At 46.2% G+C, this 13,673-nt stretch overlaps 2 protein-coding genes across 13 annotated transcripts in view; one reads left to right on the top strand and one right to left on the bottom strand.

The window, feature by feature from the left end:
- The window catches only part of LOC146010004 (uncharacterized), a 107,018-nt gene that overhangs the window by 48,441 nt on the left and 44,904 nt on the right, over positions 1-13,673 (top strand). The gene's annotated exons all lie outside the window — the stretch shown is intronic.
- The window catches only part of LOC146010015 (uncharacterized), a 161,300-nt gene that overhangs the window by 12,843 nt on the left and 134,784 nt on the right, over positions 1-13,673 (bottom strand). For 3 of the 8 annotated variants that reach the window (XM_083150787.1, XM_083150785.1, XM_083150784.1), the window contains 4 exons: positions 11,401-11,498; positions 11,099-11,258; positions 9,406-9,509; positions 2,671-2,782 (listed from right to left, as the gene is read on the bottom strand). In XM_083150787.1, coding sequence (XP_083006913.1) covers positions 2,671-2,782; positions 9,406-9,509; positions 11,099-11,258; positions 11,401-11,498 — 474 coding nt within the window. Of the gene's footprint in view, positions 1-2,670; positions 2,783-9,405; positions 9,510-11,098; positions 11,259-11,400; positions 11,499-13,673 lie in introns of those variants that run through there. The other 5 variants (XM_083150786.1, XM_083150791.1, XM_083150790.1 and 2 more) reach the window with 5 other exon arrangements.

Here is a 13,673-nt window from a genome sequence, read left to right on the forward strand (position 1 = left end):
GGTGGGGGCTGAGGGGATGTTCGGGAAGCGGCTAGCTGTCCAGCAAGGTCCCTCATGGTGGCCATAAGGGCCTGTGCCCAACCCTTCTGGGGAAGGGGATGCCTCAGACGGGGCCGAACCCCCGGAGTCCCCACCATTACAGAGTGAGCACACACCCCCATGGTCTGCAGATGTAGAGGAGAAATTCTCCTTACACCTTACACACATAAAGGCCCGCAGGGCAGGAGCGTCCCCTGACTGTGAGGGTCTTGTGGACTTTGAGCCTGACTTGGAGGTCTTGGCTATCACATCAGTACAAGATTTAAGACTGAGGATAGAGAAGATTTGCACAGAAAACTCTATATAAAGATAAAGAGAGGGTGTGAAATTCACAGCACTGGACACTTAGAAGGTGCAGTGTCAATAAGTACAACCTGACCCGTTGTGGAGACTGGGGAAGGAAGGTTGCCACAGTGTCCCACAATCAGAGCTGTCTCTGCTGCGCGGGAAACACTGGCAGTCCCCGGCGGGAACTCACAGAGAGGCTCTCTGCCGGCGTCTGGGTGGGGAGGAAGTGAGGGAACTACCCTCCCCTTCCTGGAACCATGCCAGGGCTTAAAAATAATGGCGGCCCCCACCTCTACATAAACCACCCTGGTGGTCTAGTGGCCTCAGTTTCCCGTATAGGGACCGAGTGACACTGCCAGGAGACCGTCCGAGAGCGCACCCACTTCCGGCGACTATGTGTGCTCTGCTTCCTCCCCCTCCGGCGTTGCGGTTCAGAGTAGGGGAGTGTGGCTTACCTGCTCCTCATCGCATGTCCCTCTGTGCTGGAAGCTGAGTTGGCTGATCAGCTGCAGTTCGCGGCAAGCCAGCTCCGGAGCAGGGGAGCAGCCTGGGTGGTCCACCCGGCATGCTCGCCGCTGATGTGATGAGAGAGAAAAAAAAAACACTACAGGTATCTGCAGCAGCTACTAAAACGTGCCTGTGCTCTAAGGCACCAAGTAAGAAAAAATGACCTAAGGCGGAGTGTGGGGAAGGAGGGGCCTGGGCTGCACCACTAAAGTGTTTAGCTACTTGGTGCCTGTCGCCATGGCTCCAACCCTTCCCACTGTCCACCAACCGGTGGACACTGGGATTTTACTGCCAAGTGCAAAAACCATGTTTTCTATTTCTGCCGCTGATGGACACTGGGGACATCCCAAAGAATCCCTCACAGGAGGGAGTGTGCAGGAGCTGAACAAATAACCCTGCGCCCAAACTGCCCTACAGGTTCGCAAAGGTGCCGATATGGTAGAGCTTAGTAACTTGTGCAGGGGCAACTAGGTGGCCACCCTACTGAGACGCAGAGATCCCTGGAGACATGAATATGGAAGGCACCAGCTACCTCTGAGCAATGCGCACCTGTCAATGGCTGCACAAAGCACACAAATAGGACGATGTAGTACAAAGCGTCCACTGTCGTGTCATCACAAATAGTCACCAGGGAGAATACAAAGTAACATGCTTGCGGTCCACGGACTCAAGTGGCTCAGACCAAACAGGCTGCAAGAAATCAAGGCTCGTATTCAGGTCCCACAGAGTCACGGGAGGCTGCAGACTGAGGACCATCTGCATCAATGATGTAATTATACATGACAAGGCGATGGTAAATGACTGCTCAGAAACCGGCACCTTCCAAGATTTTAGATGCAAACTTGTGACCAGACGTTGCTGAGGAATAAAAGAAGTTGGGAAAGACACAAGGAGGAAACTCGTTTCTCACACAAGGATACGTGGCCTGTCCTTATATAGTGACAATGCAGAGCACAGACTGGCTTTCCAGCCTTCAGCAATATCGGGATAAGAGCCTACTGATGTGACCAAACTCAGAACTTATACTGGAGAACCCTGGTTCTGTGGTTACTAAAGCCCAGCTCCAGATCATAATTGGTTGGCCAGAACCTGAGCCAAGAGCAAGATGGAGATGAAACGCATCACACCCGGAAAGCAGGGTCAAATGAAGGCCCATGGAATGGCATTGAAGAAGAAAACATACCCATATGGACTAAAGATGCCTAATCACACACCTAGGGACTGGACGGCCAGGATATCGCCTAGCAGGGAAAAGACACTCTCTGTAAGGACGTGTTGACAATCCAGCCCCGGGATATAAGTAAACCCTTGGAAAAAAGGCTTTAAAAAATAACAGATGTGAGTCCGCCTCTGAAGAATCAGTAGCCAATGCCAATGATATAGATAGGAGACCAATAGGAAGCGGGAGTGGGCGGGTACTTAGGGTACCAGATAGGTCTCCTGGCAAAAAAGCCCCCATTACCTGGAGATTCAGGAGAACAGGATCCCATCTATAGCGGAGGGATAAAGTAACCGGCCTTAAGTCTTAGTACATCTGTATTTAGATTAAACATCCCAGCTACAATGGGCAGAATTCCCCATGCAATAACATAGGTGGCTGGAGTGCCGGTACACACAGCTCCGCCCATACTGTATATGTCACATGGTGAGCACCTGCTGGGCACACGTATGATAGCCTTATACTGACCGCCTTTATGGTGTTCCAACAGCACTTTGTGGAATTTGCTTTGAATTTAATTCACCAATAAAATGAGGAAACTGAAATGACTCCAGAGGGCGCCATACACAGACAGTAGAACATGTGACTACTCTCTATAATATGTGATTACTACTCACCTGTGCTGGGATCTGTAGGGATCTCCTCCTCCTTAAATGGCCGATCCCTCATCGCACATGTCTCTTCTTCTCCCTCCAGATCTTCTTCTTTAATATTAGTCGGATCTTCACCCTGAAAACCCCACAAGTATTTTAAAAAAAAGGCGAATTATACTCACCGATAATTCTTTTTTCTTTCTAGAGATTCCATGGCAGCCATAACACTGGGATGTTTCCCTCCCCCCATAGATCAGACAGGAGTTTATTCTCTAGGACCGCCCACCTTGGGTATAACAGCCTCCTCCTCCTTCACCTGTGTCTTTGAATGTCTCCGTAATGCTGGAGAAAAAAAACACAGTAATATACACGGGAGGGCAATCAGTGGCTGCCATGGGATCTCTAGGAAGAAAAAGGAATTACAGTATCGGTGAGTATAATTCGCCTCTTTCTCCTACGATCCCCATGGCAGCCATAACACTGGGACATACCCAAGTAAACACACGGTAGGGTAAATGCTGCATGAAAAATGTATTATAGCGAAGCCAGTCAAACGGACATAGCTCCTTGTAAAACAATTCCCAAAGTGGGCAGTAGATCCGTTAAGTGCATAATGGTTTGAGAAAGTATGGACCGAGGACCAAGTTGCAGCTCTACAGATCTCTGTAATCGATGCCTTCACCTTATTCGCCCATGATGTAGAAACTGCCCGAGTGGAGTGTGCATGGACAATAGGAGGAGCCACCTTGTTCTCCTTCTTGTAAGCAAATAGAATGATTTCTCGTATCCATCGTGATATGGTTTGTTTCACTGGTGCTTCACCTTTCTTTATCCCTTCTGGAATCACGAACAGGTGTTTGGTGGATCTGAAGTTCTTGGTTCTTTCCAGATATATTGAGATGGCTCTAACCAGATCTAATTTGTGCCAAGTTTCTTCTTCATTTTGAGGATTTGGATAAAACTCAGGTTATCTCTTGATTGAGGTGGAAATTAGAGATAACCTTTGGTAGAAACTCTGGGTGCGTCCTTAATACCACTCAGTCAGGGAAGATGGTCAAATAAGGTTCTTCAATCCACAGGGCTTGTAATTCACTCACCCGTCTGGCCGAAGTGACTGCCACTAGAAAAACCACTTTCCAGGTAAGCAGTTTCAGTGAAATGTCCATAAGTGGCTCGAACGGCTGTTTGGTTAACACTGTAAGCAGTAGATTCAGATCCCATGGAACCACTATAGATTTAAATCGGTGGCCCAATTCTCTTCATGGTTCTGCCGAATCTCTTAACCATCTTTTTTTCAGCTAACGGTCTGTCCAGTAGAACGCTTAAAGCAGAGGTTTGTGCTTTAATTGTAGCGGTCAACAATCCTAATTGGAAACCATCAAACAGGAATTGTAACACTTTGCCAGTGGAAATCCTTGAAAAGTCCCCAGGGAACTGACCCCAGTTGATGAATTTATTCCATGTTCTGTAATATGCCAAAGAAGATACATCCTTTCTGACCTTTAACATCATATCAGTGACTTGTGGAGATAGGTTATGACTTCTCAGTATTTGCCGCTCAATCTCCACGCCCTTAGACACAATGTCGCTGGGTCTGAATGTAGAACTGGACCCTGGTTCAGGAGATCCGGCCTGTTGGGCAATTCCCATGGTTCTTGTATCGACAACCTGAGAGCATTCGAGAACCAACCTCTCCTTGGCCAATATGGTAGAATTGCTACCATGTCCACCTTGTCTTCTTGTATTTTCTTCATCACCTTTTTTATCAAGGGAAAAGGAGGGAATATGTACCCTAGTTTGAACTGCCATCGGATTGTGAAAGCGTCCAGTGCTACTGCTTGGGAATGATAGTATTTTGAGCAGAATGTCTTCACCTTTCTGTTGGAGTGAGTGGCCATCAGGTCCATCTCCGGAACCCCAAACCGATGTATTATTTATTGAAATACTTCCTCGCTCAGTCCCCATTCTCCTGGATCCAGCATCCTGCGACTTAGGAAATCTGCGATCACATTCCTTCTGCCTGGTATATAAACTGCCCAGGTCATGATCTTCTCTGACATCATCATCAACTTTCTGGTACCTCCTTGATGATTCAGGTGCGAGACCACCGTCACGTTGTCTGACATGATCCTGGTGGGAGTTTTTCTGGTATGCTCTGTCAGTCGTCTAAAGGCTTCCCAAACTGCTTGTAATTCTCACATTTGAAGAGTTTGTTGCCTCTTCTGGGGACCATGACCCTTGAACTGACACATTTCCGATATGTGCACCCCATCCGGTCATACTGGCATCTGTGGTTAGTATCAGGAATCTCAGGCTTTCCAAGCTGGATCTCCTTTCTTCCAAAACCGTGCGTCCACCATTCTATGGATCTTCTTACCAGACGATTTTGAACTATTGGATGATGGTTGCTGTATCCCCTTCGCAGCAGAGGTAGAAGGTACCATTGAAGCTTCCTCATATTCCACTGCGCCCAGGGTATAACCGTTATGCATGACGTCATCATGCCCAGGAGTTGTACTGCCGTAATCAGAGTAACCCTCTTCGAGTGTAAAACTATCTCTGTCATCCTTTGTATCCTTTTACATCTATCCATTGAGAGGGCAATATTGAAGTTCACAGTGTCTATTAGAACTCCCAGAAACTGAATGTTTTGACTTGGCGAGAGACAGCTCTTTACCTCGTTTATGACCCATCCATGACTCTGTAGTGTTGACGCTGTCAAATCTACACTTTGTAAGACTTTGTCCACTGAATCTCCCGCTATTAGCAGATTGTCCAGATATGGCCATATTAGAACCCCTTGTTTTCTCAACTCCGCAATCAGAGTGACCAGGATCTTGGTGAAGACTCTCAGTGACGTCCTTAGACCAAAGGGCAGGCATGTGAACTGAAAGTGCCTGTTCTCGACAGAAAATCTGAGGAATCTTCTGTGGTTCAGGTTTACTGGAATATGATAGTAGGCGTCCTTTAGGTCTATTGAAGCTAAGTACGCTCCCTTTCTTATTCCGGCCACTATCGACGCTAAAACACTCCATTCTGAATTTTACTTTCTTTATAGATTTGTTTAGGTCTCTTAGATCCAGAATTGTTCTGTATTCCCCATTGGTCTTCTTTACCAGAAATAGGTTTGAATAAAACCCTCTTCTGTGATGTTGTCTTGGCACCTCTTCTATTGCCTTCATTTCTAGAAGTTGTTCTATTTTCAGTGACAATTCTACTCTGTCCTCCTTTATTCTCGGTACTCTGGATTTTATGAATCGATCTCGCCTCGGGAATCTTGCAAATTCTATGAAAAAAACGTTCTGGTTTATGTTCAGTACCCACTTGTCCCTGATCGTCTTCTTCCATATCTCTGGAAATTTCAACAGTCTTGCCCCTATCTTGTTTCTTCAAAGATGGTCAAAATCTTCCACCTCTGTCCGATTGAAACCGTCCACGAAATGGTTGATGAAAGGACTGACTAGACAAATTTGTGTTTCCTCTTCTACAGTACGGTCTTCCAGGCCTATAACTTATAGCCTCTTTAGAGGATGGTTTAGCAGTTCCAGGGTATGGGAAGTGATTTCTCCTATCCTGTGAAAGACGAACAGATTGATAGCCTGATAATTTTTGAATCATGGCGTCAGATTTTGATGCAAATGACACAGAGTCAAGAGATGCTTCACATAAATAATTGATGGATTTTTGCATTATCTCCAGACTACGCAGTAGATATGACTTGGAAATCTTGTCTTCCACATCAGTATGCAGATTGGCAGCCCAGAGCCTAAGAGCTCGGGATACAGAGGCAATAGCTACAGATGACTTAAGAGCCCCAGCTGAAGCAGTATGTACCTTGCGCAGGGAATTTTCTACTTTTTTATCCATAGAATCCTTGAACGCCGCCGCATCTTCCACTGGTATAGTAGATCTAGACGTGAGTTCCGCTACAGCTGCGTCCACCTTTGGTATATAACACCATCCAATGAATTAGGCATCTTGTAAGGATACATCTTTTCCACTTAAACTTCTTGTCTACGTTGGTCCATTATTTGGCAATCATCTCTCTAACCACTTTATTCACTGGGAAAGTTCTGCCTCTCCTGGACCTGTCCTCAAACAGTGGATCCTTTTCTGCCGAGGTACCTGGGGCTTGATAGTTCATAGCCTTATATATGTTTTTCAACACACTCTCAACAATGTCGAGATTAAAGGTCCTATCATCCTCTAACTCTCCGGACTCATCTGTGGAATCCTTACAGGATCATCCATACACAACGAACCGTCATCCTGACTAAACCCAGCTGGAGATCTGGATCTCTTTGCAGTCTGTGATTGGGCGAATTCGTCTTTAGATACGAAAGTCTGCTTCATCCAGGACATCAGCTCCTTAAGTACCTCCGTATGTTCAGGCTTTTTCTTTACTTCAGCCTGCTTTATCTCACAATTCTCACATAGTGATTTCTTCTGACTAGAAGAGAATACTTTGTCACAGGACATACAATTGGTCTGAATATATTTCTACTTAGACCATCTTTTCTTCAGCACCGGAGCACTTTTGTGTACACACACTAAAATAAATAATGTATCCTAAGTAAAGGAAGGGGGGAGTGACCATAGGCCACACAAAAGCACTGGTGTAATTTGGACAATTAATTCAAATGGATGGGTGTCAGATATTCAGTAATAATTTACTTTGGGTATAGCTTCAGCCCCCTATCAAAGGTATTGTGGACCTTTGTAAAACTGAACAACCTAAGGAAGCCGCCGAGTAGCTGTAAGGCGGAGAAACGCGTCTTGAAAGCCCGCTACAGCCCGGTACTAGGATCCCGTCACGCTGCATCTAACAGCGCTCTCACCGCTGACACTGTTGAGCTATCCTGATATACGCTCTCAAAGGAGTTTTATTTCTCTGGACACTTGATACCTGGAGCTGGTCTCAAAATAACCAACATAAGACTGCTCGGATATAGGGAAAAGTGGACTGAGATCTCCATGATCCACCAAAAAGGATCTTACAGGATAACTATTTCTGAAACGGGACTGGTAATTATTGCCACATCTAAAAATGCCTTGAATTAAGCCTAAATATATTATAAGCCTCATTTGAGATTTTATCGCTCTGCACAACGTATTATCATTGCATGCATTATATGTTTTGTGTTGTTTGTCTATTTGAGTGTATATGAAATGTTTATTATGCTTTTTTATTAAAACAAGTGATATCACAAAAAATATGTTTTAAATTGTGCTTTGTGGTAAAGCAGCGCCACCTTGTGGTAGTTTTCTATCACTCCCCAGGTTGTATCCTAAGTAACTTGAAATAAAAACAAAACTAATGCCCAAAACCAAAGGGCTTACCTCGCAGGGGCATTATCCGGCTTAGGGGGAGAAGGCACATCCATATCGCAAACAGCTCATGCGCCGCCAGGCTAATAATCAGGATGGCTGAGCGGAACAAAACTTGTTCCCACCATTTCCGAGGAACCGTTTATGCGGCACACCCAGCAGTGCCCTGGGCGGAAGTGAGGTGCGCCGCGTACTTCCGCCCTCCTTGCCTGAAGTCAGCAGCGTGCAGTCACGGCTTTCAGCCCGGACTGCCGCATCTCTATTGCCGGAGGCCACCTTCCTTTGCCGCGACACCTGAGACCTGCGCTGGCCGTGCATGTGGCATGAGAGTCCCGCCAAGCAGGTACTCCACTCCAAACAGTGGATCCTTTTGTATTATCAGCATACTCCTTAACTGTGTAGTTATTCACATCAGTAAAACTGTAGTCAGATCCAAGCAGGCATATGCATAGTGGTTCAGGATAAATCACTTCCCCCTTGCATCTTCTTCTCCCCGGGGAGCCACCCCATTAAATAAGAGGTAACCGTGTTTAAAACAAATACACCCTACTCTGTCCTCTCTATACAGGAAAAAAAGACACAGAGGTGAAGGAGGAGGAGGCTGTTATACCCAAGGTGGGCGGTCCTAGAGAAAAAACTCCTGTCTGATCTATTGGGGAAGGGAAACATCCCAGTGTTATGGCTGCCATGGGGATCGTAGAAGAAAAATGCGTAAATTCTTGACATAGAACCCTCTGAGGAAGCCTCAAACTGATGGTGAAATGCATTTAGGAAACTCCCTACCACCTACAGAAGCTTGTACTTACTCATACCCCTTTTACACCAAAAATCCCAGATCAGACCCGGCATTTGGAAGAAGGATCCAAGCCGGTCGAATCCGGGATTTCCTCCATTTACACTGCAGTGCCCATCCACAGTGTAGACGGAGGTGGCGCTTTGAGATGACATCATCTCCAAGCGCTGGGACAACGGTGATCCCTGCCTTATACACCAATCGCCGGGTCATCAGACCCGGCGTACCCATTTACACCGCCCTTTACCCAGGTCTTAGCCGCGTTCTACCCAGGTCTGGACCTGGGTAGAAGTCCTGTGTAAAGGGACACGGCGTGACACATTTACTCCGCCGCTGACCCAGGTCTGACCCGCCTCTGACCGGGGGTTTTGAGGCGGTGTAAAAGGGGTATCAGTCTGCACTCTGATTAATTATATTATCCAACTATTTATCTATACTTTTATCTAATTACATCTTCCTTTACTTTGTATTCATTATTTCTGTCCCATTACCTACTTATGAACACACACATGCACAATAATCCCCAGCAATCTCTCTATCCCACAGGTTTCCACCAGCTCAGTGTATAACACACAGTCTACAGATCATACAGTTATAAGTCCCTTTGGTATATTGGCGAGACCCTAAATCCCACCTAACTGTACCTGATCCTCCTGTGGGGTCATGGGAGTCTCCTCTGTACAGTGCTGGGAATACAGAGGATGGGGACATCTCTCTGGGGTATCTCTGTTACTGGGCCCATCTGTAGGAGACACACAGTGACTGATGAAGACGTCCTGAAGACGTCGAAACGCGTTGAGCTGAGCCACATTCAAGATCCTGATACCCATCCAAGTCCATTCCTCCACTTGGACCCTATCAAGAGCCTGAACCACCTTGCACCAGGCTCCATCACAGCGAACCTACTCCGGACCAGCTTTTATCATCTTGGGCCATTGGTCCCTACCTCCCTGGGCAGTGATTTACGGCGGTGGTTTACCATCCTCCACCCACCATTCCTGCTTCACTCTACCGGAGGGCCAGGTCCATACCTCCCAGACAGAGATTCACGGCGGTGGCCACTCCATCTTCCACCTACCATTCCTGTTCTAAAAACATCCGAGGTATATTGGACCGACAAGCTGGGAATTAACCGGTACCTCCTCAGGTCCCTAGATGAGATCCTGACGTTCTTAATCCACTGGTGGTAATTATAACCAAATATTGGCACACAAACTGACTTCATCATTTTTTTCTTGGAGCCCAGTGCTTGCAATAACCCCCGTTTTTTCTTCTTCAATACCCCCTCCCCTAATTTTTATACATTGCGCACATTTTTTAACACATGTATTCTTTATATTTTATGCTTAGAGAGTACTCTCTTTAATTGTTATTTTGTACAATAAATGTATTTATATTTTCCTAAACCAAGTGTTTAGTGGTCATCATTCAGAAATACCCAGCGCTGTATACTCTCTTTTTTTGTCTATTGTATATATGTGATTATCCTGGGAATACAGAGGACGGGGACATCTCTCTGGGGTATCTCTGTTACTGGGCCCATCTGTAGGAGACACGCAGTGACTGAGGACATTGTATATATGTGATTATCCTGGGAATACAGAGGACGGGGACATCTCTCTGGGGTATCTCTGTTACTGGGCCCACTTGTAGGAGACACACAGTGACTGAGGACATTGTATATATGTGATTATCCTGGGAATACAGAGGACGGGGACATCTCTCTGGGGTATCTATGTTACTGGGCCCATCTGTAGGAGACACTCAGTGACTGAGGACATGGTATATATGTGATTATCCTGGGAATACAGAGGACGGGGACATCTCTCTGGGGTATCTCTGTTACTGGGCCCATCTGTAGGAGACACGCAGTGACTGAGGACATGGTATATATGTGATTATCCTGGGAATACAGAGGACGGGGACATCTCTCTGGGGTATCTCTGTTACTGGGCCCATCTGTAGGAGACACACAGTGACTGAGGACATGGTATATATGTGATTATCCTGGGAATACAGAGGACGGGGACATCTCTCTGGGGTATCTCTGTTACTGTAAGTAAGTAAAATTTATATAGCGCACTTTCTCCAGCAGGACTCAAGGCGCTTCTGGGCCCATCTGTAGGAGACACGCAGTGACTGAGGACATGGTATATATGTGATTATCCTGGGAATACAGAGGACGGGGACATCTCTCTGGGGTATCTCTGTTACTGGGCCCATCTGTAGGAGACACGCAGTGACTGAGGACATGGTATATATGTGATTATATAGGGGACCCCCATACCTGCTTTCCCCTAGGGATTTACTTTTCCTTACACTGCTGATTACCTGGTACATACATCTCTTCTTCTCCCTCTGTATCTTCTACCTTAATATCAGTCACATCCGTCTCTTCTTCTCCTTCTGTATCTTCTACCTTAATATCAGTCACATCCGTATCTTCTCCTTCTGTATCTTCTGCCTTAATGTTAATCATGTGGTTTTCATCCTATATTAAAGCAGCAATAAAATACATTTTGCAATTCAGTAAAAGATTATATAATACAAATATTTGGATGTATTCTGATTCTCTACAGATCATATAGTGACAGTCACTTTGGTATATAGAGAAGACCACAAATCCCACCTACCTTATCCTCCAGTGGGGTCCTGTGAGTCTCCTCTGTACAGTCCTGGTAATACAGAGGACGGTGAAATCTCTCTGGGGTATCTCTGTTACTGGGCCCATCTGTAGGAGACACACAGTAACTGAAAACATTGTATATATGTGATTATTCAGGGAATACAGAGGACGGGGACATCTCTCTGGGGTATCTCTGTTACTGGCCCCATCTGTAGGAGACACACAGTGACTGAAGACATTGTATATATGTGATTATCCTGGGAATACAGAGCATGGGGACATCTCTCTGGGGTATCTTTGTTACTGGGCCCATCTGTAGGAGACACACAGTGACTGAGGACATGGTATATATGTGATTATCCTGGGAATACAGAGGACGGGGACATCTCTCTGGGGTATCTCGGTTACTGGACCCATCTGTAGGAGACATGCAGTGACTGAGGACATTGTATATATGTGATTATGCTGGGAATACAGAGGACGGGGACATCTCTCTGGGGTATCTCTGTTACTGGGCCCATCTGTAGGAGACACACAGTGACTTAGGACATGGTATATATGTGATTATCCTGGGAAAACAGAGGATGGGGACATCTCTCTGGAGTATTCCTGTTACTGGGCCCATCTGTAGGAGACACACAGACTGAGGACATTGTATGTATGTATATATATATATATATATATATATATATATATATATATATATATATATATATATATATATATATATATATATGTGATTATCCAGGGAATACAGAGGACGGGGACATCTCTCTGGGGTATCTGTTAAAGGGGCCATCTGTAGGAGACACACAGTGACTGGGGACATGGTATATATGTGATTATCCTGGGAATACAGAGGACGGGGACATCTCTCTGGGATATCTCTGTTACTGGGCCCATCTGTAGGAGACACGCAGTGACTGAGGACATGGTATATATGTGATTATCCTGGGAATACAGAGGTCGGGGACATCTCTCTGGGGTATCTCTGTTACTGGCCCCATATGTAGGAGACACGCAGTGACTGAGGACATGGTATATATGTGATTATCTTGGGAATACAGAGGACGGAGACATCTCTCTGGGATATCTCTGTTACTGGGCCCATCTGTAGGAGACACGCAGTGACTGAGGACATGGTATATATGTGATTATCCTGGGAATACAGAGGACGGGGACATCTCTCTGGGGTATTCCTGTTACTGGGCCCATCTGTAGGAGACACGCAGTGACTGAGGACATGGTATATATGTGATTATCCCGGGAATACAGAGAATGGGGACATCTCTCTGGGGTATTCCTGTTACTGGCCGCATCTGTAGGAGACACGCAGTGACTGAGGATATGGTATATATGTGATTATCCTGGAAATACAGAGGACGGGACATCTCTCTGGGGTATCTCTGTTACTGGGCCCATCTGTAGGAGACACGCAGTGACTGAGGACATGGTCTATATGTGATTATCCTGGGAATACAGAGGACGGGGACATCTCTCTGGGGTATCTCTGTTACTGGGCCCATCTGTAGGAGACACACAGTGACTGAAGACATGGTATATATGTGATTATCCCGGGAATACAGAGGACGGGGACATCTCTCTGGGGTATCTCTGTTACTGGGCCTATCTGTAGGAGACACACAGTGACTGAGGACATGGTATATCTGGGAATACAGAGGACGGGGACATCTCTCTGGGGTACCTCTGTTACTGGGCCCATCTGTAGGAGACACGCAGTGACTGAGGACATGGTACATATGTGATTATCCTGGGAATACAGAGGACGAGGACATCTCTCTGGGGTATTCCTGTTACTGGGCCCATCTGTAGGAGACACGCAGTGACTGAGGATATGGTATATATGTGATTATCCTGGGAATACAGAGGACGGGGACATCTCTCTGGGGTATCTCTGTTACTGGGCCCATCTGTAGGAGACACACAGTGACTGAGGACATGGTATATATGTGATTATCCTGTGAATACAGAGGATGGGGACATCTCTCTGGAGTATCTCTGTTACTGGGCCCATCTGTAGTAGACACGCAGTGACTGAGGACATGGCATATATGTGATTATCCTGGGAATACAGAGGACGGGGACATCTCTCTGGGGTATCTCTGTTACTGTAAGTAAGTAAAATTTATATAGCGCACTTTCTCCAGCAGGACTCAAGGCGCTTCTGGGCCCATCTGTAGGAGACACGCAGTGACTGAGGACATGGTATATATGTGATTATCCTGGGAATACAGAGGACGGGGACATCTCTCTGGGGTA

This window comes from Crinia signifera, chromosome 6 (genome assembly GCF_055691185.1).
Source record: "Crinia signifera chromosome 6, ASM5569118v1, whole genome shotgun sequence".
Taxonomy (NCBI): Eukaryota; Metazoa; Chordata; class Amphibia; order Anura; family Myobatrachidae; genus Crinia; species Crinia signifera.